At 49.1% G+C, this 24,668-nt stretch overlaps 1 protein-coding gene across 2 annotated transcripts in view; it reads right to left on the bottom strand.

Annotated features, from left to right (window-relative positions):
- gfpt1 (glutamine--fructose-6-phosphate transaminase 1) overlaps positions 1 to 24,668 on the bottom strand; it is a 61,339-nt gene that overhangs the window by 7,838 nt on the left and 28,833 nt on the right. For both annotated transcript variants that reach the window (XM_038785152.1, XM_038785153.1), the window contains 8 exons: positions 22,488 to 22,593; positions 22,083 to 22,246; positions 18,594 to 18,689; positions 15,447 to 15,544; positions 14,657 to 14,777; positions 10,454 to 10,611; positions 7,913 to 8,027; positions 3,834 to 3,961 (listed from right to left, as the gene is read on the bottom strand). In XM_038785152.1, the coding sequence (XP_038641080.1) occupies positions 3,834 to 3,961; positions 7,913 to 8,027; positions 10,454 to 10,611; positions 14,657 to 14,777; positions 15,447 to 15,544; positions 18,594 to 18,689; positions 22,083 to 22,246; positions 22,488 to 22,593 (986 nt within the window). The remainder of the gene's footprint in view (positions 1 to 3,833; positions 3,962 to 7,912; positions 8,028 to 10,453; positions 10,612 to 14,656; positions 14,778 to 15,446; positions 15,545 to 18,593; positions 18,690 to 22,082; positions 22,247 to 22,487; positions 22,594 to 24,668) is intronic.

Here is a 24,668-nt window from a genome sequence, read left to right as displayed (position 1 = left end):
GCCCTCCAAGCCTGCGCCGATCATGAGTCCTTTCAAGACCAACCGCCTGTGTCCTTCTATACCCCGACTGTTCATGTGCCTATCCAGATAAGTCTGAACGGTCGCCAACGTATCTGCCTCAACCACCTCACTTGGCAGTGCATTCCAGGCCACCACCACCCTGTGTTAAAAACTTTCCCCCGCACATCTCCACTGAACCTCTCCCACCTCACCTTGAACTGGGCCCCCTTGGAATTGTCATTTACACCCTGGGAAAAAGCCTCCAACTGTTCACCCTATCTATACCCCTAATAACTTTATAAACTTCTATCAGGTCGCCCCTCAGCCTCCGTCGCCCTAGGGAGAACAATCCCAGTTTATTCAATCTCTCCTCATAGTTAATACCCTCCATACCAGGCAACATTCTGGTAAACCTTTTCTGTACTCTCTCCAAAGCCTCCACGTCCTTCTGGTAGTGCAGTGACCAGAATTGGACACAGATGAGTGGCCTCATCAACGTTCTATATAACTGTTTTTGTACTCGATACCCCACCCTATGAAGTCAAGCATGCCATATGCTTTCTTTACCACCATTTCCACCTGCGCTGCAACTTTTAAGGATCTGTGGACCTGCACGCCCAGATCTCCCCGTGTCTCCATGCACCTGATGGTTCTGCCATTTATTTTATAGCTCCCACCTTGAAATGCATCACCTCGCATTTGTCCGGGTTAAATTCCATCTGCCATTTCTCTGCCCAATTTTACAGCCTATCTATATCCTGTTGTATTCTCTGACGATCTTCACCACTACCTGCAATTCCTGCAATCTTAGTATCATCCGCAAACTTGCTAATCAGACCCGCTACATTTTCTTCCAAGTCATTTATATATATTACAAAGAGCAGAGGTCCCAGGACTGATCCCTGCGGAACACCACTACTTACAGATCTCCATTCGGAAAAACACCCTTCCACTGCTACCCTATGTCTTCTGTAGCCAAGCCAGTTCTGGATCCATCCAGCTCGTTCACCCCTGACCCCATGTGACTGTGGGAGGAAACCGGAGCACCCGGGAGGAAACCCAGCCAGACACGGAGAGAACGTGCAGACTCCACACAGACAGTGACCCATGCCGGGAATCGAACCTGGGACCCTGGCGCTGTGAAGCAATTGTGATAACCACTCTGCTACCATGCAAGCTATATATGCAAGTGTGGCTCCGACGGGAAATTCCCCCCCCCCCCCCCCCCCCCCCCCAGGCCAAAAAGAACAACAAATAACGGGGATACTGCCAAAAAACCCGCTGAACGGATTTGTTACCAGAGTCTTTTGAACATTTTTAAGGCAGAGCCAGATAGATTCTTGATAAGCAAGGGGGTGAAAGGTAATTGGGGTAGGCGGGAATGTGGAGTTACGGTTACAATCAGAGCAGCCATGATATGATCGAATGGAGGAGCAGGCTCGAGGGGGTCAGAGGCCTCGACTCCAGCTCCTAATTCGTTTCTGCTATTATTATCCGTCACCTTCAAAAGCTGTTCCAGCTGCGCACCTTTCCAAAGCTGCCGTCACGCTGCTTACAAGTGGATGCTTGGGTCTCACTAGGGCTTGCGAGTTTTAATGCACTCCCCTGTGTGTTCGCTGGCCAACACTGGCTTCCAGTTCAGCAAACAGGCCAAGCCTCAATTTACAATTCTCAGACTTGTTTGTCAAAGCCCTCTTGGCTGCCTTTCTCCACACCTCTTCCTTGCCTGCACTAGCAAGCCTGATGATTTGCCGTTTAACTATGTTCAAGGTTCTAGATAAATGCAGGATGTTGTTGTAAGTGGACGGAATGTTAATTTCGAGGAAGTGGCCCAAGTGACCATCGGCCTTTAAAGTGACCCTCCAGGGATAACACATACTCGTGACAAAGGGCAAGCGTGTGCAAGCTGAACTTTTACATCCGGTTTGATGTTTCCAAACAAATGTGAGATTTGTGCCATTACTAAGAAACAATTCTCCGCCCGTGACAGCTTGTTATTGATTAAAAATTCCCAAAGAGCAGTGAGATTTTCCAAAACAACTTGTCCGATGAAAGCTTTTTCCTGTTGGCATTTTCATGTTATTTTGAATTGGCTTTTATTCCATTTGTGTGCAGTAAGAAATATCAATTTGACTCGATGGCAGGAGTGACTCGCTGTTTTCAAGTGCGCCCAGTGAAAGCCCTGCCAAGGCCTGCTATAAAAACAAAACAGGGCGGTGATGGCTTTTCTGATCCCCTGCGCCTGCCAACCACACAAAGGGAATAGCCTGCAAGTTCGTCAAGGCAACAAAGCACTGCGTGGCTTAAATTCTACATACAGAGCTCACTGCGTACCAATAGATGTGGGCGATCAACACAATTTTGTTTTGAAACCAGACAGCAATGGGGGTCTTGGTTTGCTTCTGTGACTTAAATTGAAACGAGTCTAGTTGCGGAGAGAATAGCAGTTTTCACTGCGTCTCAGAATGCTGTGTTTTCCCTGGTGTGCCCTCAACCTAACTCTGGGAGGCCGACATCTAAACAGGTCCAAGATATGGCAGAACTGTGTTGTTTTTTTTTGTCCAGAATTATTTACACTGCACCATCTTTGAACAGCCCCTCAAGTCGCTCACGCAGTGAATCGCTCGCTGAGAAATCACACCATTCCAAAATGGAACTGGATGTGTTACCAACACATCCAGCAAAATTCTAACAGGATTAGACAGGGGAGTTATAGGGAGGATGTTCCCAGTGGCGGGGAGGGGGGGGGGGGGGGGGGGGGGGGTGCAAACCCAGGGCTCACCGTCTAAGGATACAGGGTAAACCATTTCGGATCGAGATGAGGAGAAATCTCTTCACCCAGTCGGCCTGTGCAATCTGTCACCACAGAAAGCAACTGAGGCCAAAACATTGTATGTTTTCAAGAAGAAGTTAGTTATAGCTCTTGGGGCTAGATGAGTCAAAGGATATTGGGGAGGGGGGGGTGTGTGAGGCGGGAACGGATTACCGAGTTGGATCGTCAGCTGGGACAGAATGAATGGCGGAGCAGGCGCGAAGGGCTTGAATGGCCTCCTGCTTCGATTGACTATGTTTCTATGGCAGAATATGAAAAGGCCAGGGAAAATGGGCAGAGATAGCTCCAGTTACCGACCTCGTACTGGTACGGCTGGATGGGTCAACTTGCCTGCATTGATTATTTCCATCACCCCACTAGGCGATGGCTCATTCTCCACCCCACCCCCCGCTCTCAGCCTGCCAAGTTAACTGAAGCACTGTGCTGGGCAGTGACATGAAACGGCCCCTGGTAACTACTCACCACCTTACAGGTGAATAAGAGGGAGCGACAAATGGGAGCTGGCTGAGGTCTCCCCCGCGCACTGTGTCACATTGTGGCTTTCACAGCCAGCGGCCTCTTAGCTATTCAGAGGCAGGAACAAGAGGGAGTTGTGGCAAAAACCCAACTCGTTTGTAAGGAAAGGGTGTTCTTTTCAAAAGTCAATTTTCCGGACATTTGCGAGCAACAATCCTGAATTGAACCCCTCTGGAGCAACCCGTGTTGTCGGACTCCAGATGTGGGTCATTGTGAAGGGACTAGTTATTAGCCAGCTGGGCTGTCTGGCCTCCTGTTCCAACCATCCACCTTTAAAACTTGTAAATTATATAGCGCTGTGACACACGAGTACCTGTCAGACGTCATTATACAGAGGCAAATCAACGGCTTTAAGGGGAACTTTAGTGAGGCTGCGATTGGGATGTCTGTTCTGACAAGAGTGGCCTGCACGGCTCGCCTGATCCAGAGAGACTCACATTCCCACTCATGAGATGTGGCCAAGTAAGATGATGCAGTAACTCACCAGTGCCCCCTCCAGGCAGGTGGCGTAATGATAACCTCGGCCCATTATGAGAACTGATTTCTGTTGGTACAGCTCCCGTGCCAAATTCTGGATCTCCTCGTCCAGAGTTAGGATCTCTTTAATGAGGTCTGAGAGAGAGAGAGATAAAATATTTGGATCAGTCAAAGAATTTGCCTTTTATGAGTCAGTTACAATCCCCTACTCAAAATAGGATGCATGCTCCTTTGATTAACTCACTCCTGGAAGTCAAAATCTGACTCCACGTTCCTTTCAACTTGGGTCACGAATGCAGGCCAATTTTGTGCCTGTGATTCTGAGAGATTCTGAGGAGCGCATTCCAGGGATGAGAGAGCTGTGTTCGGAGGAGAGACTGAACTGAATGGACCGAAGAATGAGGCGTAATCTCTGTAAAATGCTTCGAGGCCAACTGGCTCGTGATGCAGAGCCACACCGGTAGCGCAGGTTCAATTCCCCGTACCGGCTTGAGGTTATTCATGAAGGCCCCGCCTCCTCAACCGTGCCCGAGTTGTGGCGATCCTCAGGTTAAATTCCCCTCAGCCTATGGTCATCTGGGACCACGGCAACTTTACTTACTTACACTTGGGAGTGAGGTCCAATCAAATAGAGAGTGAAAACTAGGTCAGTCCAGCAGGCAAAGAAGTCATGGGCATGATAAGGCACATGGGATGATTGGAAGACAAAATTGCGTATGTTTTAATGCCCGTCAGGTAAGGCAACGTTGATCAGCACGTGGAGAAACACTATTGTTGCAATCACTGAGACACGTTTGAAAGGACAGGACTCAACATTGCTGGGTATGGAAGTTTCAGGTGTGATATCTGGGGAGGGGGGGGGGTGATGTTCGAGAGGAGGCGGCATTGCATTTATTGATAAAAGAGACAATCACTGCAGTAATGTGGGGCGGATGTCTCAGGACGCTCTTCAAGTGAAGCCATAAGGCTGGAGCACAGAAATAAAAGCGGGGCAATCAATTTAATGGCATTATACTACAAGCCTCCCAACAGTCAGAGGAAGTTAGCGGAGAAGATCGGTAGGCAAACCACACAGAGAGGTGAGAGAGAATAGAGTGAAAGTAGGAGGAGACTTTAACTTTGTCAATATTAACTGGAATCGCCAGAGTGTGAAAGAATTAGACGGGATAGAATTTTTAAAAGTGCACCGAGGAGTGATTTTTGTGCCAGCACGTAGACAGTCCGGCTGGGGATAGGGCAGTTCCGGACTTCATCCGCGGAATAAAGCCGGGCAAGTGATTGAAGTGTCAGTGGGCGAGCATTTCCGGGATAGTAACCATACAAGTTTCAAAGTCATCATGGAAAGGGATACGGATATTCCAGGAATCATGCGTCTGAATTGGGGGAAGGCCGATTTCAATGTCATTCGACGGAGACTGGGAGCTCCTACTTGCAGCTAAATCTACAATTGGAAAGCCGGAGGCTTTTAAAAGTGAAATAATGAGAGTTCAGGGCCAACATGTGCCTCTAAGAATGAACGGCAAGAGTGGCAAGTCCAGGGAACATTGGATATCAGAGCATATTGAGGCTTTGAGAAAGAAAAGGAAGCGTATCCTAGGTACAGAGCACTAAAAATGGGGGAGGCCCGTCAGGAGGGCACAGAGTGTAAGGGGAGGTGCTTAAAACATAAACTAGGAGGGCAAAGAGGGGTCACGAAATCTTACTGGCAGATAGGACTAAGGAAAACCCCAAGGCATTTTATAAGCATTTTCAGAGCAAGAGGATGGCCAGGGAAAGAGTGGGGCTCATGAGGGACCAAAAAGGCCATCTGTGTGTGGAGCCAGACGATGTGGGCAAGGTCTTAAATAAATATTTTCACCAATACTCACTCAGGAGAAAGACACGGTAGCTGGAGATTTTTGTTGGGACGGTGAAGTTCAGAGCACGTTAAGGATGGGGTACTGGATGTTTTAGCAGACATAAAGGTGCATAAATCCCCAGGGCCTGATGAGATGTAGCCCAGGCTGCTGAGGGAGGCAAGAGAGGAGATTGCTGGGCCGTTGACAGATTCAAATCTTCACTGGTGAAGTGCCAGATGACTGGGACCTTTATTTAAGAATGGCAGCAGGGATAAGCCAGGTAATTACAGACCAAGTTAGTCTAACATCAGGAGGAGGGAAATTATTGGAAAAAATTCTGAAGGACAGGATTAATCAACACTGGGAAAGACAGGGATTGATCAGGGATAGTCAGCACAGATTTGTTGGTGGGAGATCCTGTCTGACAAATTCAATTGTGTTTTTTGAAAGGTGGCTAACTGTATTGATGAGGGTAGCGCAGTTGATGTGGTTTATTTACAGGTTAGGTGCTGGAACCCTTGCTACCTTGTTATTTAAAATAACCACTTGGATGTTAATATAGACGGGATAATTAGTAAGTTTGCAGATGGTGGTGTTGTTGATCGTGAGGAGGATAGTCTCAGGCTACAAACTGATATTGATTACCTGGTAAATTGGGGCAGAGCAATTGAATCCAGGAAGTGTGAGGGAATGCATTTTGGGAGGTTTAATCAGGGTCGGATTTACAGAGTGAGTGGCAGATCCTGGGAGTATTGAGGAACAACGGGACCTTGGTGTACAAGTCCATGGATCCCTGAAGGTGGCAGCACTGGTATATAGGGTGGTGAAGGAGGCATACGGAATGTCTGCCATCATCACCTGGGGCATAATATATACGAGGTCTTGGTACAACCAAACAAAACATGGGTTCGTCCACAGATGGAATAGTGTGCGCAGTTCTGGTCGTCACGCCATCGGAAGGACGTGATCGCACCAGAGGAGATTCACCAGCATGTTGCCCTGGATGGCAAGTTTCAGCCAAGAGGAGGGATTGGATAGGCTGGGTTTGTTTTCTCTGGAACACTGAGGAGGCTGAGGGGGGCGAATATCTGATAGAGGTATACAAAATTATGAGAGGCAGAGATAGGGTAGATCGGAAGAATCTTTTCCACATGGCAGAGCTCTCCAAGACCAGAGGGCATAGGTTTTAAGGTGAGGAATAAGTGGTTTACAGGGCACCCGAGGGTGGTGGAAATATGGAACCGACTGCCTTAGGGGGTGGTGGAGCCGGATACTCTCGGAACATTTAAGACGCTTCTGGGAGAGATTGGCATTAGAGGGTCGGCACAGGCTTGGAGGTTAGATGGGCAGCATGGTCGGTGCAGGCTTGGAGGGCCAAAGAGCCTGTTCCTGTGCTGTATAACTCGACGGTGTGGAGGTTCAGGCATTATCACTTTTAATGGTGGAACAGGTTCGATGGGCTGTGTGGGCTGCTATTTCTTTTACACTGTGTTTCACGGCGATGGTTTTGCATAGAGCAGGTGACATGTTTTTGTGGCAGTGCACAGGAGGCAAGGACAACTGCAATGCTCAGAGAGATTGACTTCTTTCGGGCATTGCCTCCTTTGACGCAGGGTCCTCTAAACCACCGTCTCTGTGGCAGACTGTGTATATTTACACTTGAGATTTGAGTTGCAAGAGAAATATAGGCCAGCCCTGAACATAGAACATGGAATAGTACAGCACAGAACAGGCCCTTCGGCCCTCAATGTTGTGCCGAGCCATGATCACCCTACTCAAACCCACGTATCCACCCTATGCCCGTAACCCAACAACCCCCCCTTAACCTTACTTTTATTAGGACACTACGGGCAATTTAGCATGGCCAATCCACCTAACCCGCACATCTTTGGACTGTGGGAGGAAACCGGAGCACCCGGAGGAAACCCACGCACACACGGGGAGGACGTGCAGACTCCACACAGACAGTGACCCAACCGGGAATCGAACCTGGGACCCTGGAGCTGTGAAGCATTTATGCTAACCACCATGCTACCCCTGGAAATGATCCCCGTGAAAAGTCTGCTTCCTCAATCAGGTAAAGCAAAATAGGATCTGGGAATTTATCTTGTTTATTGTTTGCGTCAGCCTGTGGGTCAGTGGGTGGCAATCTTGGCTACCCGTCAGGAGGTTGTGGGTTCAAGTCCCCCTGCAGGAACTGAGCACTAAAACCTGGGCTGATATTTCAGTGCAGCGTCCCCTTGCTTACCTGGTAACGCCTTCAAACCCCGTATGATCTCCTTTCTTCGCTCCTGCATGGAAATTCTATCTTCACACATCAGGAGCGCAAACATCACCAGAGACACAAACTGGCTGGTGTAGGCCTGGGTGGATACAGAAAGGAGCACATTACTAACCAGATCCAAATACTTTCCGTGGTGCTCGGGACAGCACAACAACAACAAAAAGCAAGCTGATCTTGGAAGAGGCCTCTGGAAGCTAACAAGAAAACTGCTCGACATTCGTCACTTGAGCAAATTGAAGCATGTTCAGCAACATGTCAACATTGTTTAAATTGGATTGATCGTATCTCCTGCTCAGCATATGCCTCTGGAGAGAAGAGGGAGGATGCAGGCCTGGAACTGTTTCACTGAACAAGTGGTGTGCGATGGAAACTGTGTCAGAAGGTGCACTTTCACAGCAGCCCACGGAGTAGGATTATCAAGCTTCCAGAGCAAGTCCCAGGTTCAATTTTCTCCCTCTCGCTCCCTGAGCAGCATTGCAAGCTTAGAAAGGGAAAAATAGCACCAATGTTTCCTGATGGATGGACCAGGGACCCAAAACCTTAACTCTTCCGGTCACACTCGTGGGAATGGCAATGTGCACGTCTCGCCCGCTCCACCGCCAGGGGGAACCCGCGGAGGGGATCGACATTAGCGGGGACTGGAAGGCCCTGCCGATGGGTCGGACCAGTGAATCCTGTTCAATGATTTGAGTGTACACGTCGGGCCTCAACTGCAATAGTCCATCACAGTGGAACTGTAACTTGCAGAGTGACCAAAGGGAACGGTTACATTTGCAATAGAAAGTAACATCAGCCAATAAGATGCTCACAGACACCGGCTGAGTGCTCGAAAACCTGGTCTCGGGTCAAGGCTAACCTGGCAGGCTGAAACCCTGTGCTTCCTTGCCTTGTCAAAGGGAAGCAGCCATTATGTCAGTGTCAAACCATTTCATTACACAATGAGTGAACACAATGAAGAATAAAATCAAACACAGGTCCTTCAACTGAGTTAACCACAGCAGTCAGATCAGTGGCACGAGCAGAGTTTGAGAATAATTTCAGCCGTGGGCCATTAAAGGGGGCGAAGAGGAATTGCTCACTTCCCTTGCGCACTTCTCGAGTTGCAGCTCTGTGAAGGTACTGAGTGACAAGTACCAGGCTTACACACCGCACAGGAACACAGGATCCAGGGTGAACTGATGCTGATGTGGAAACTCAAATGAAAAGACCACAGCAGACAACCCCCCCACCCCAGCCCCCAACATACTCCAGTTGTTTTCCATGATCAAATCCTCAGGGGAACAGTCTGGAGTGGTTTTAATGAAGATAGATGTGGCTCGCTGACCTCATTTGCTCACCATCGGAGCTAAGCAGAAGCAGATCCCCAACACAAACAAGCAGTGTATCGCGGAGAGGAGAGGCGGGGGGGGGGCCACGTAGAGGGCATTTCTGTTACCCACATGTATTGTGGATGGGGGGGGGAGAAACAGGGAACCAAGCTATGCTATCTGGCATAGAGGACGTGATTATACTGGTTTATAAAACCCCACTCTCATTCAAATTTTCTGTGTGTTCAATTCGTCGCTGGATGGGGGCGGGGTTTCAAATCTGCAACTTTAAGCAGAGCCTGTGGATAAAGTAAAAGCACAAAGATGTACGGCACATTGACCACAAGCAGAGGCAGTGCTTGGACCACAGTGCACCAGGCTGTAAAAATGGTCAAGAGCGAAAAGCGCCTGGACACACATAGAACAGTACAGCACAGAACAGGCCCTTCGGCCCTCAATGTTGTGCCGAGCCATGATCACCCTACTCAAACCCACGTATCCACCCTATACCCCGTAACCCAACAACCCCCCCCCCCCCCCCCTTAACCTTACTTTTTTTTTATTAGGACACTACGGGCAATTTAGCATGGCCAATCCACCTAACCCGCACATCTTTGGACTGTGGGAGGAAACCGGAGCACCCGGAGGAAACCCACGCACACAGGGGGAGGACGTGCAGACTCCACACAGACAGTGACCCAGCCGGGAATCGAACCTGGGACCCTGGAGCTGTGAAGCATTTATGCTAACCACCATGCTACCCTGCTGCCCCATATGATGGTAAAACCTCTTTCTCGAGGCAAGTGGCTGGCATGAATATGACTGCCGGGCTGGCCCAGAAGAGGACTGGGCTGCTCAGACAAAGATATTGTTCTCTAACCACACGCCTGAAGAATGCTCCTTGAACAGAAGCACTCGAGACGGCCCGGCAGAAAGCGACAACTTCAGCAGTGAGGGGGGTGGAATGGCCGGAATGTGCTTGTGCGCAGCTTATTGCTTCCAGATGTCAAGCGACAGGTCAGAGATAGCCCTGCTTCCCGTGGAGCTACGTCCCAGCTCCGAGAAGCATAGCATGCAAATGAATGAAGCAATTGGCCGTCTGAAGGGAAATCCAGACACAGGAAAACGACAGGAAAGATAGCGGCTGCAGGAATGTTTATCGGGGGGGGGGGGGAACGCTACAATGGTAAGCACTTGCCTTTGTGCTGGCGACTCCAATTTCAGGTCCAGCGTTGATGTGGACACCACAGTCCGTCTCTCGCGAGATTGAGCTGCCGACTGTGTTGGTGATGCCCACCGTCAGGGCACCCCGCTCCTTGCAGTACCTCAGTGCCATCAGAGTGTCGGCTGTTTCTCCTGGAGATAAACAAACAAGTCGAACCAGGGTGTCAAGCAGACCGCAATGCAAACTTCCACCCATTTCTCACACAACGCTTCCACCATCTGTCACGGGCAAGGCTCGCTGACTGAGAGGGAAGTGTTGCTACGCTGTTGTTTGTCCTGGCAGCAACTCTGTCCGTTCTTCCATTGGGAGAACCGACCTCAGGCAAGGAAAGCTGACCTCGAAACGCAGATTTATCAGAACAATGCCAGACTTCAATAATGAACACTGGCTGCACAAGCTTGGCTTGTATTTCCTTGACATTTGACGGTTGTGGTGGGGTGGATGATCTAATCTTGACCGTTAAAATGATTAAGGGAATGTGAGGTAGATACAGAGAAACTAATTCTGCTCTGAGACACTTCAGTCGACTTTGACCGAAGCTGGGTGATTTGTGAAAGTTCGACTTAAGCAGAGGTCAAGAAATCTAGAAAACTGAATTGAAAACTTGAAAAGTTAAGATTGCGAGATGTTTGTTCGGCAAGGGTGCCGAGGTGGACGGATAGCGGTAAGTTACAAGTCAGCCATGATATGTGGGTGGCACTGTGATTAGCACTGCTGCCTCACAGTGCCAGGGTTCAAACCTTGCCTGGGGTGACTGTGCGGAGTTTGCACGTTCTCCCTGTGTCTGCGTGGGTTTCCCACAGTCCACCAATGTGCAGGTTAGATGGATTGGACATGATAAAATTGCTCCTTGGTGTCCAGAGATGTGGTTAGGTGGGCTTACGGGGCTAGGAGGAGGGGGTACTGGGCCTAGGTGGGGTGCTCTTTTGGAGGGCCAGTGGAGACTCGATGGGCCAAATGGCCTCCTTCTATGCTGTCTGGATTTTATGGATATGCGAGATGAAACATGCTGAAGGGGTTGAATGGCCAACTCCTATTCCTCAACTGCGTGCTTCGCAATTATTCATGCAATTGGTTTAAACTTGTCTGTGTGGATTAGAAAGGAGGCATTAGCGCACTTATTCCATGCACATTCACGCCCTTGATGGAATACAGGACCAGGGGAATTTCATCGGAATATGTGATGCATTTGGGAGCTGAGTTTCATGGAGTCGAATTCCAAAGCATCATTTCTTACAAAAATACTGTGCCAAATAAAACAGCCTTCCCTGCAAGTTGTATTTCACAGGCAGGCACTGTCGACACTGCTAAAACTTTAACTTGATCCTTGCCAACAAGCTTTACATCATCGTGCTCGCCCATCCCTGCCACCCTCCAAGACTGGTTGGCGAATGGCAATGTTCCTGGGCATCTCCAAACAGGGCCAAACAGCTCCGCTTAAATCCCTGACCGCAACAGAGCATTTTATTTCCTCAAAACTTCCTTCTTGCATGCGAAAACAGAAGGTTCACAACAAGGCAGACGGGTCAAAGAAGTAAAATCCCATGGGACGCAGGGTAATGTGACGAATTGGATCCAATCTTGGCTCAGTAACAGGAAACAAAGGGTAATGGTTGATGGCTGTCCTTGCGAATGGAAAACTGTGTCAAGTGGTGTTACATAGAATTTACAGTGCAGAAGGAGGCCATTCGGCCCATCGAGTCTGCACCGACTCCTGGAAAGAGCACCCTACCCAAGGTCAACACCTCCACCCTATCCCCATAACCCAGTAACCCCACCCAACACTAAGGGTAATTTTGGACACTAGGGGCAATTTATCATGGCCAATCCACCTAACCTGCACATCTTTGGACTGTGGGAGGAAACCGGAGCACCCGGAGGAAACCCACGCAGTCACGGGGAGAACATGCAGACTCCGCACAGACAGTGAACCAAGCCGGAATCGAACCTGGGACCCTGGAGCTGTGAAGCGATTGAGCTATCCACAATGCTACCGTGCTGCCAGGGTTTGGTGCTGGGACCCCTGCTGTTTGTTTTATATATTAACGATTTGGACTAGAGTGTTGAGGGGAACAACTGGGAAATTTGCAGACGACACAAAGATTGGTCATGAGGTAGATAGTGTAGAGGAGAGCTGTAAGCTCCTGAATGATATAGATGGATTGGGGGAGTGGGCAGGAATGTGGCAGATGGGAGTTCAACTCTGATAAGTGTGAGGCAATGCATTTCGGGTGGACAAACAGTGGCAGAGATACACAGTAAACGGGAATATACTGAGAGGGGTAGATGGAATGAGAGATCTTGGCGTACAGGTGCACAGGTCCCTAAAAGTAGGAGCACCATTGGATAAGATTGTACAAAAGGCGTATAGAGTGTTCCCTTTCATTGGCAGAGGTTTAGAATACAAAAGTAGGGATATAATGATAGAACCTCACAAGACACTGGTGAGGCCACAACTGGAGTATTGTGCGCAGTTCTGGTCACCACATTACAGGAAGGACGTAATTGTTCTGGAGAGAAAGCAGAGAAGATTCACTAGAATGTTGCCGGGGCTGAGGAACTGTAGGTCCGGGGATAGATTGGGTTGTTTTCTTTGAAACAGAGAAGGCTGAGGGGGTGGCACAATTGCGGTAGATAAAATTGTGAGGGGTAGAGAGAGCCAAAGGTAAGGACGTCATACAACACTAGGAGGGCAGGATAACAACTAGGTTTATTTACTCTGCTCGCAAAGCTACAATGACACTGCTCCTCACCCCGCAGGATCACCCTGTGCGGTTCCTCCCAATTAGGGGGGAAGGTTCTGCGCAGCCCCTCCCCACCACCATCACCGATTACCTGTACTCCAAGGTGTAGGAGGGGAACAGTATACAAATATAGAGTTTGGCCCCTGAGGGGGTCGGAGCAGGGATAGAGATAGAATGGACAGGAGGAACCTGTTTCTCATGGCAGAGAGTTCAAAAGCCAGGGGCTGTAGATTCAAGCTAAGTGGCAGAAAGATTAGGGGGGGGGGGGGGAACATGAGAAAAAACATTTTTATGCGGAGGGTAGTGGTGGGTGTCTGGAATTCACTGCCTGAGTTGGTGATGGAGGCAGAGACCCTGAAGTCTTTTAAAAAGTACCCGGTGATGTAAGCTGCAGGGCTATGGACTATGCAAGAAGATGGGATTGGAGAGGTCACCCGGGTGTCTTTGCATCGGCATGGACAAGGCGGGCCGAATGGCACCCCAGCCTTCATTTCTATGGTTCTAAGCCCCAGCCCATAGGTTCAACCAGATGTTCATATAAAATACTCCACATGCCCGGATTGAGAATTATGGCCGCTACCCAATATTTGCATGTTCCCAGCGAATGAGCAACCCATTCTTGGGCTTGTCAAACACACGCAGGTCACCCATCAGAGGTGACACAACAAATAACTCAATAAATCCCATCCTCCTCTTGGGGGAAATGTCTTCTCTGAGACATGGGAATAAAATGGAGGAGGAGTACAGCCACAAACCCAAACCCTACCCTGCAACGATTTAAGGTGATTTGAGGTTAAGCGGCTTAAGTCGATGGACAAAAGCAGCAGCGGCAACATTAGGAAAAACAATTTTACACAGTGAGCGGTTCGCCTGTGGAACAGACTGCCTGAGTGTGCTGTGAAGGCAGACTCAAAGAGAACTGGATAATAACTTAGAGAGAAACCTAGGTCCACGAGACACAGGGCAAAGGTGTGGGAGGGCTGCCTGGGACGAGGTGAGTTACTCTTGTAGCGAGCTGACACAGATACAAAGGGCTGAATGGCCTAACTTGTTTTTGAATTGGTGTTTAGAATTCATGTGGCTAGGTGAGCACTGCTGCCTCACGGTGCCAAGTACCCGGGTTCGATCCCAGCCCTGGGTCACTGTCTGTGTGGAGTTTGCACACTCTCCCCGTGTCTGCATGGATCTCACCCCCACAACCCAAAGATGTGCAGGGTAGGTGGATTGGCCCCGCTAAATTGCCCCTTCATTGGGAAACATCTAATAAAGAAAAGAATTAACGTGGCAGAGGATTTAATTGCCAGGCCAACTTCAAACATTGGCAGCCATATCCACTTCACTCAGGTTTAATCGCAATTGACACTGGAATAGTGTTTATACTGGCAGAGAAAGGAAAAAGGTGCAGCGATTTGCAACTCTCATCTTGAAGTACCTGACTGGCTGAGGAAGAAACAGACATCATCTCGAAAGACTGGCGTGTTTCGGTCCAAAAAGTCACTCGCAAGCTCAACCATGACGGGCAGTTCTGTAAGTTCTTCCAGCACCTGTCGAGTCTGCAAACCCACAAGCAAACATAGTCAGTACTTAAGTTTCTGTATCGAATTAGTGCTGCTGGTGGTGTCTGGCAGCTGGGTGAGACAAAGCAAGATTCTGAGTGCCTGGTCAGGCGCTCACTCAAACCCAGCCCAGACAGGGTGAACCAGTCCCTTCTCAACTCTACGTTAAAATCAAGAGCACAAGGTGAAAAGGAGGAAGTCACGTCACATTGTGCCCCATCACGCCAGCTACGCGTCTCACTCGTTTCTCGAGAAATGAGAGCGGAGACGTTGCTGTTAACACCCTGAATTGTGAGGAGTCAGATTTGACCTGAAATGTTAACTCGGTTTCTGTCTCCACAGATGTCGAGTATCTCCAAGCAGAGGTCGACTAGCTCACCATAGAACGGAGACGGGGGCCCGATAATTTTGCAGCTTGATCGGGCTCAGCACTCACCACATGGCCTCTTTTCCCGCTCATCCAGGAGGGAGAAGAATTGTTGTACTGCCGGTGCAAATTTGCAGGCAGCAAAATGAACCATGTCTGTAAGGAGATCAGGGCAGCAAACCACTTGTTTTTTTGCTTTTCAAAAACACAATCCCGACATTGTGACTGTGTGTCACAGCTTCCAACAAGGATGGGGACACTGGATAATTCACACTGAGATACCATTTGAATGAACCTACAGCAACACCAGCATGAAAGCTCGTCCCACAGGCGATGAGGATCAAACGTCTGCATCTGAGAATCTCCTTGATGTGATCTTGCAAGCCACCGAGGATCACTGTGAAAGCAGAAACAAACACTAAGCACTTGCCTTTCCGGAAATATGAGGCCCAGCGATAATTATCATCTACGCCCAGGCTCGGGTAACAAAAGGCCAATTGGCCATTGAACCTGACACTGCTCTTGGCAACTCAACTTGGCCAGGTATCCAATCGCAAGTTGATCTACCTCAACCTCTTTTTGGCTGCTGGAGCATTACGTTGAAATAAAGATCATGTGCTGGATTCTCTGCGTCCCCTCCCGCCCCCTCCCCTCAACAGCCGTGTGTTTCTTGGCGACGCACCATTCGCTGACGGCGGGATTCCCTACTCCCGCTGCTCGTCAAATGGGATTTCTCATTGGAGCCACTCCATGCTTCCAGGAAACCCATGGGCTGGAGTGCACGTCTGGCGGGAACAAGGAATCCCAATGGCCGGAGAATTCCAGCCTATTTCTTCAGGATCCACTTGAAAACTGCCCGTCAGGGAATTATTATCCTGTTCTGGCCAACAAGACTTTGGGTGTCAACTTATCGATTTGGTTCGACACTTCATGAAGTCCATCTCACCCACACCCTCTCTTTCTCCCACATGGCACAGCTTAAGTTTTTGAAGTCTCAAAAGTCTTTTTAAATCCTGTTGCTCCTCCCTGCAACCTCGACAACACTTGCAATTTCTGGCAGGTCAGTCAACGCCTGAAAGTGAAAGGCATGTTCTGTTGTACCTTTTGTTTTGTTGGCCCTGATGACGCAAATTGATGGAATGATCGGACCTTAAAACATTTAATCGTTCCTCCTTTCAGACATGGGGCACCATCAGTACATCTGTTTAGATTGTTTTTATTGCAATTCCCCCCCACCACCACCTATTGCTCCCATTCCGTATTAGCTTGTGCGATCAGGATCAGGCACAGACGTTCAAAGTAGCCCGAGGGAAATTTAGGATTATCAGCAAGTCCGTCACAAACGGTCATCAACATTTGGAATGGATGCGACACAGAAAGACACCGAGGACAAGAGATTACACAACCTCGGGAATTTAACAGATTTGATCCAGGTTGTGAAGATGTGGAAGAGAACTGGTGGAGCAGACCCAGGCAAACCGTTTCCACTGGTTGGACAGGACAGGACATGGTGCCAAAATTAGAGGCAGGACTTTCAGGAAGAATTTCCTCAGGCAAAAAAAAAGAATGGGAGAAATTTACAACTCTCTCCTGCAGGTGGCAACTGATGCTGGATCAGCTGTTGACAATCAAACCGAGGTTGATCGATTCCGTTCACCAAACGTTTGAAAGGATATTGGGCCAAGGCAAATACATAGGCTCGAGCCATACGTCAGCCACGATGACGTTGAATGGTGCCGAACAGGCTGAAGGTGTCCTCCTGTTCCTGGTGGTCGAGGGGAAAACTCAGTTGTCACACAGTAATTAACGAGGGGTTAAAACTAGGGGTCTTTCCCAATAGGCTGGGCTGTCTTTCACATCCATAACTATTTGAAAGTAGTCTGTGGGCGTCACTACTAATCTAATGAAGTGCAATTTTTAGATGGGACCTCCCCCCCACCCCCACAGCCAGTACTTAGTGCACACTGGATTCGCACTCTGCGCAGTGCCAAACAGATGCCAAGTCAGAGCAATTTCAATACAGCTTGGTGAACAACGGGAACAGCTTTACTCAGGTTAAATCAATGCATCTCTGTCCTTGCACACGAATCACAAAATATTAACATACAGTTGCAGCAAGGAGGCAAGCGGAATCTCAGCCTTTATTGTCAGGGATTGGAGTATAAAAGTTGGGAGACCTTGCTACAACTGTGTGGGGAAGTGGGGAAATTCCCCCATGGGGTAGCCTGGACAGTTTGGTCTGCTTTCATTGGAAGTCAGAGAAGAATCACTCGGTTGTTCCCTCAGATCAAAGGGTTGGCATTTGAAGAAATGGGCCCATGTTCATTGGAGTTCATACGAATGAGAGGTGATCTTATTGAAACATTCTGAAGGGGCAGGGGAGATGACCAGAGGGTCTTTCCTGGTGTGGAGGAATCTAGAACTCGGGGGGAGGGGGGGCACAGATTAAAGGTAAGGGGGTCTCCCCCTTTCAGATAGGAGAAATTTCTCCTCCCAAAGCGGAGTTAAGGCCAAAATCAGATCAGCCACAGTGTAACAGAACGGCAGAGCAGGCTTGATCTCAGCTCCTGCTCCTATTCTTATGATCTTAAATAATAGCTGACCACTATACTTCAAAACATTCCTGAGAGAAGAATTGTACTCTGATCATGTGTAAAAGTGCACTGAACTCCATGCCAAAATGGTTTGTACTTCAGCAAATTGTTCAAACCCAGGGCCAAACGCTGACCTAATTTGAAAGCAAAGTGACGGGAGATTGTATGGAGGTGGGAGCCTCACATGGTTTCTGTCTGGCACCGTGGGCTGCTGCTCCAATGTGCAATGAAACAAAATGCACCGAGTGCACAGCGGGAGGGCTGGACGGGGGCACCCATTTCAAGGTGAGATCCACGTTGCCCTCAGCAAGACCACTTTTGGACAGGGGCACGAGGGGAGTATCCAAGTGGCAGACCTAAACCGGGAGCATCTCTCGCACGAGAAGAATCACTGCTCGGGCTTTCGGAAACTCATCGCCCTTTGGAAACTTCAGCATTTACCGACGGTCGGTCAGGCTGTGAAAAAAGCGTGCTAAGTTGCTCCAAAACCGCCCCCCACCCCCCCGCCAAAAATGTTGAGATTTAACAACAATGAAGGTGAACATTCCAAGGCAATTTAACACAAGTGTCCGGGTTTACCATTTCATAATGAAGTATCAACTATGAGATGTGCAGTGGGCAAAGCTGGCACTTGAGGGGCCGATGGTCACATGGTGCAGCTATTGCAACAAGACCAAGATACCCTCCTCCTCTCTTCTCCGGTTCAGGTAAATGGGCATGTATCCACTGTGGGCAGGTAGGTCGGCACACCTCCAGGTCTCAGCATCCGTGAACCAAAGACCGACAGGAGAATATCTACAACAAAGTGTCAAATTCAAACGGTGGCAGCAAGCGGCCCTTAACATGGGTTACCTGTGTGGTCATCGAAGTTGACTCTTCCTCTCATGGTGTTCAGCACAGACTCGGGTTGCTCAAAGATTTCCTTCTGCATGAAGGAGCTGAAGTTGCCTTTAAATAAAAGCGGGGAGAGGGGGGGGGGGATAAAAGACGAGAGTGAAATTAGGGTAGAACATCATCGCCAACACACTCGGCGACGGTTGTACGATGCATTGCTCAATGTACATACCCAGCCTTTCAGATTCAGCATTTCACGGTCTGACGGCACTACATGTACACAATCTGTATTTGTTTTTTTTTTTAAATACCATCTATATGGTGAATTAGAAATTCTGGAACAGGCAGTATTGTCTTTATATTTTTCTACTGATTTGAGCCGGTTAACTTTTAAGGTGGCACGGTAGCACAGTGGTCAGCACTGTCGCTTCACAGCTCCAGGGTTCCAGGTTCGATTCCCGGCTTGGGTCACTGTCTGTGCGGAGTCTGCACGTTCTCCCCGTGTCTGCGTGGGTTTCCTCCGGGCGCTCCGGTTTCCTCCCACAGTCCAAAGATGTGCAGGTTAGGTGGATTGGCCGTGGTAAATTGCCCTCAGTGTCCAAAAAAGGTTAGCTTGTGTTACTAGGTTGCGGGGATAGAGTGGAGATGTGGGCTTATTTGGGGTGCTCTTTCCGGGGGCCAGTGCAGACTCGATGGGCCAAATGGCCTCCTTCTGCACTGTAGATTCTATGATTCTGACTAACCCTTGCACACTGCTGAGGTACTTTTCCGCCCTGGGCTTTTCCAAGCACAGGGCAGCAACTTGAAAGTCACCCTCACGTCCCCTGAACCCATTCGAAGCTGCTGCAGTCTAACTAAAAGGCTGAAGGTCGGGAGAACGCAGGCAAAACGTGATCATTGGCGAACAAACTGCTTGTACAGCAGCAGCAGCAGCACTCAGAGTGGAAACTGCTTTCTGCCGAGCACCAACCTCCGATGCGTGTCCTCGACACATAAACCTGGGCAAAGCTCCTGATTCACCGAAAGGGTGCGCGGCCCTCCAACACCAGACACGTGAACAGATTTTAATCATGCGGGCACAAAAGATTGCGCCAACAGACCTGGCCAAACAGAGACCCGATTAGTGCCAAAGGGAAACATCGTTTAACTATACTTTAACTCTCTGTATCAGAAAAATTACTGAAATTAAACTTGGCAGAAGTCGTAAATTTTGAAATGGCACAGATGGTATCACTTTCCATCAGGACACATGGAATTTATTACCGTATTGGAGCACTCAGGGCCAGTTGCATGCTTGCTTTTTAACATCTGGGGCTGGGATCCACTCCAACCCAGACTAATGGAATTAAAGTTTCTTTTCTGCCAAATCTGTGTGCTCCGTACAAAATGATTCTGACCTGTATATATATATTTTTAAACATTCATCAAATGGGATGGTAGCGCTGCTGGAGAGGCAGCCCACCCCAAGGTGCTGGACAGCTACGTTCTTGAGCAGCTGCAGTCGGTCAGAGTGCTTGCTCGGGAGTGGGCCGCAAGGCGATTTCACAGTCAAACACGTATCAGTGGGTCTGGAGTCACATGTGGACCAGACTGGCTCAGGGTGTCAGCTTTCCTTGTCCAAAGCACATTAGTCAACCAGCTGAGTGTCTACGATAATAGTTCCATGGTCACCATGGCCGATACGAGCTTTTTAATTCCATTTTTTTTTTATTAAACTGAATTACAATTCTCCTCAGTGCCGGACTGAGATTTGAACTTCTGTCCCTGGATTAATAGACCTGCCCTCTGGACTCCTGACCCAGTGGCAGACCACCGCGCTATTTTACCCAAGTCAACTTACTGAAGAGGAACAGCAAAAAGATTCAATTCCGTGTCCAGTACAACTGCTGCCGCGCGAGAAGAAGAATAGGGATCAAGTCAAGTATTTCGACTTTTACCGGGTACTGTTCATCACGAGAATGATCACCTTGCAGGAAGAGAGTTCGGTCACACCATCTGGCAAAACCGGACTGTGCGTCTTCAAACATTGCTGACTTCAAACAGCACTCGGTTCATCCTGCCTCATTAACTGAGGTGCAGTCTGTCAGCCCCACAAGGTCCAGCTCAAGGACGAATTGTGGGTCAAGGTGTCCCAAGGTGACTCCTGTTCACCTCCGAGACGACAGGGAATCAGGGAAAGATGGAACAGGTTGGGGCTGGTCTGTTTGAAAAGGAGGAGACTTTTAGGAGGAGAGCGGATAGTGGTCATTTGAACAATGCCTTGGAAAGGATAGATGTGGGGAGCTCCCACAACCATCAACAAAACAGTGGCCAAGCAACCACTCAAAATAGCACAAAGAGAGATTCCCGGGCCTGGCCAGGACCGTTCACAGGTCGAGGCTATGGGTGGTCGAGAAGGGGGTGGGGGAAAGGATCTTTCGAACTGCTTGTGTCACCCCCCCATCCCTCGACCACAGCTCCATTCACGACCGGGTGGCATAGAGGGGGAGCACGTGGTGTCCACCAATACGCTACAGGCCTTATGTGACGGGTGGGCGCTAGGGGACATCATCATGCCTGTTATGGACATTCTGGTTTAGTTAGTTTTTGTTTGATTTAATGTTTGATTTAATGATATTTTTGTTCCTTTTGAAAGAGGAAAAATAGCGACTCAGCTGGCGGTCGATGTGGATCGTCCGTTACGACCATCTGCCCTTCTACCGGGGCTACGTTGGTGGCCCCGGAGAGGGGGCACACAGCGTCCACAGGTGGCACACTTCAGGCCTCCTGCCACCAATGGGCAGCATGAGATCTGATCATCATACCTGGGAATGACCTTGGTTTAAGTTTCCTTTTGGTTACAGGGTCGTCTCCCCCCTCGTTTTTATTCAATTTATTGATTTTTGTTTTATTTTTCGAAGAGTATAAAGAGGGACTCAAGTGCCCTTTAAGGGGCTATTAACCTGTCTAATAATCCATCTGTTTCTTTTATTGGTACTCCAAAGAATAAAAAGAGAGATTTCACGGACATTGGGCGCCGGTTACGGAGGACGTGAATGTTTGGAATTGTGTAAATAGATCTGGCACGATTGGTGTTTGCTTTCTGACTTCACCGTCTGGCTTCATGTTGGGTCAACAGTTAGAATGTAGGACAGCCTACAAAGGGACGGAGGCAAATAACTTAGATGCTGTCAAAGGAAATAAAGGAATGCACAGAGGGGAAATAGAAAACTGCGCTGAAAGGCTGATCACAAAGTGGGCAGAATGAGTGGAAACTTGCGCACAGCACAAAGGAACAGCCCAGGTGACTGAGTGGCCTGTTACCCTGACGGCCAAGCACAGAATAACACCGGCAGAGGCTGCCGAGGACATTTGACCCTTCCTCACCTGCCGAGGATTTCCAGCATAGTCTGTACTTATTTCACCCCTCCACCACTTCCCGGTCAAGGAATCGCGCCCGAATCTCCGACAAGCTAAGTGTCCAGGATGCAGCTCCCGGCTACGCGCCTGCCCTCGGGGCCCTCGTACCTTTCATGATTTGCTGCAGCTCCAGCTGCAGGGTCTGGATGGCACGGGCTGGATGGTCCCCCGCCCTGCGTTTGATCCTGTGGATGGAGAGATGCCCGTCTACCACCGCTGCCACGTCATCGTCCTCCAGGAAGATCACTCGGTTGGTGTGCTCAATCACGGCGCTGTTGGGACACGAGCAGGACAACACGTTACAGCATGGTCTCCACCCCCCCCCCCCCCCCCCCCCCCTCCCCCCCCCACTCTATTCTTTGCCAGGACGCCAGGAAGAGACTAGCCAGACACTAAAATTCCCACCCCCTGTTCAGTGCCAAACACAAATCTACCTGGCTCTGCCCACTGGGGAATGTGGAACCATCAACCTGACCATGAACCATCAATGCTCTGCAGGACAAGTTAGCCTACCTGGCATCTGATGCAAAGTAGTACTCGACTGCTTTCTCCTCCACCGGAAACAAGCAGGTGGTGCTGTCAGTACGAGGAAGGCTGCAGTTTCCCTTCTTATCCTTGCCTGTCGGACACAGGACACGAGAATCAATACATACGCACGGCATAAACAATCAGAGACCCCAGGATCAAACCTGAAACAAAACCTGATTCAGACATTAGCCCCTTTTAACACTTGATCAGGGAAACCTCAACTCTTTGTGTGAACACATCACAATCCTCTGCATGCCAAAGCGGAAAGAATATGAATTCTTTCCGCTTTCCCCATGGCCCGCCGTTGCTGCTCGCACCTTCTGCAAGGCAGCCTGTTCCACGGCCCTCATCAACATTATAAGAATAAGGGGCAGCACGGTGGCCTAGTGGTTAGCACAGCTGCCTCACGGCGCTGAGGTCCCAGGTTCGATCCCGGCTCTGGGTCACTGTCCGTGTGGAGTTTGCACATTCTCCCCGTGTCTGAGTGGGTTTCGCCCCCACAACCCAAAAAATGTGCAGAGTAGGTGGATTGGCCACGCTAAATTGCCCCTTAATTGGAAAAATAATTGGGTAATCTAAATTTATAAAATAAAAAAAAACATTATAAGAATAAAAATGATCTTTGTCAGTATCACAAGTAGGCTCACATTACCACTGCAATGAAGTTACTGTGAAAATCCCCGAGTCGCCACATTCCAGCGCCTGTTCGGGTACACTTGACAAACAATTCAGAATGTCCAATTCACCTAACAAGCACGTCTTTTGGGACTTGTGGGAGGAAACCGGAGCACCCGGAGGAAACCCACGCAGACACGGGGAGAACGTGCAGACTCCGCACAGATAGTGACCCAAGCCGGAATCGAACCTGGGACCCTGGCGCTACGACACCACGAAGATTTGTACATCTTGGCTGCAGATGGTGATTTTCAGCCTCGCGCTCATCAATAATCCAGCTCTGCCATAAAAATATTCAAATACTCTGCTTTTGCCCGCTTTAGAGGAAAAGTTGCAAAGACTCTCAACCCCAAGAGAAAAAAATCCGTATCTGCCTTAAATGGACGACCGCTTATTTTTATAAGTGACCCCCCCCGCCCACGATTGTCCCACAAGAGGAAACATCCTCTCCACATGCATCCCTGTCAATTCCCCTCAGAGTCTTGTACGTTTTAATCAAATCACCTCTCACACTTCTAAACACCAGCTGATACGAGCCTCGCGCCTCCAACCAGATAAGAGAACACTCCCATTCCAGGTATTGGTGAGTAAACTTTCTCTGAACTGTTTCCGGTGCATTTACACCTTTCCTGAAATAAGGAGTCCAACACTGTACACAATACTCCAGATGTGGCCTCACCAGTGCCCTGGACAACTCGAGTATAACCTCCCTTCTTCTGTGATCGATTCCCCCTGCGATGTACAACATTAGCCTCCCTCATTCCTTGCTTCAGCTACATACAAACCTTTGGTGATTCATGCACGAGGGCTCCCATATCCCTCTGTACCTCCAAGCTCCGCAATTTCTCACCATTTAGACAATTAGCTCCTTTTTTTATTCTTCCTTCCAAAACGGACAATTTGACATTTTCCCACAATCGACTCCATCCATTTGTAGCATTATGTCCTCGTCACAACTTATTTCCTGCCTTTGTTTCTTGAGCGGATTTAGTAGGTATACCTTCAGTCCCTTCCTCCAAGTCATTCATACACGTTGCAAAATGATGAGACCCCCCAGCACTGATCCCCGTATGTCACACCACCCGTCACATCTCATCAATCGGAGAGTGACCCACCAGGGAGAACTCTCCCCTGCTGTTCTTTGAAATAGGTACCATGCTATCCTTTCCAATCACTTGAGGGGGCAGATGAGGCCTGGTTTGACATTCAACCGACACATCTTTAGACAGAGGGGCAGTTTATCATGGCCAATCTGCCAACCCTGTACAACTTTGGACTGTGGGAGGAAATCGGAGCACCCGCAGGAAACCCACGCAGACACGGGCGAAGGTGCAGATTCCGCACAGACAGCCACCCAAGGCCGGAATTGAAATAAGTAAGAAAGTAGTGTTGGAGCCTATGATCAGAAATAAAAACAGAAAATGCTGGCACCAGTCAGCAGGTCAGGTAAATGTCAGACAGCCTGACAATTGCACCACCATTTTATATTAA

Source organism: Scyliorhinus canicula, chromosome 26 (genome assembly GCF_902713615.1).
Source record: "Scyliorhinus canicula chromosome 26, sScyCan1.1, whole genome shotgun sequence".
Taxonomy (NCBI): Eukaryota; Metazoa; Chordata; class Chondrichthyes; order Carcharhiniformes; family Scyliorhinidae; genus Scyliorhinus; species Scyliorhinus canicula.
The sequence above is the reverse complement of the archived record's forward strand: the minus strand, read 5'-3'. Positions and strand labels throughout refer to the sequence as shown.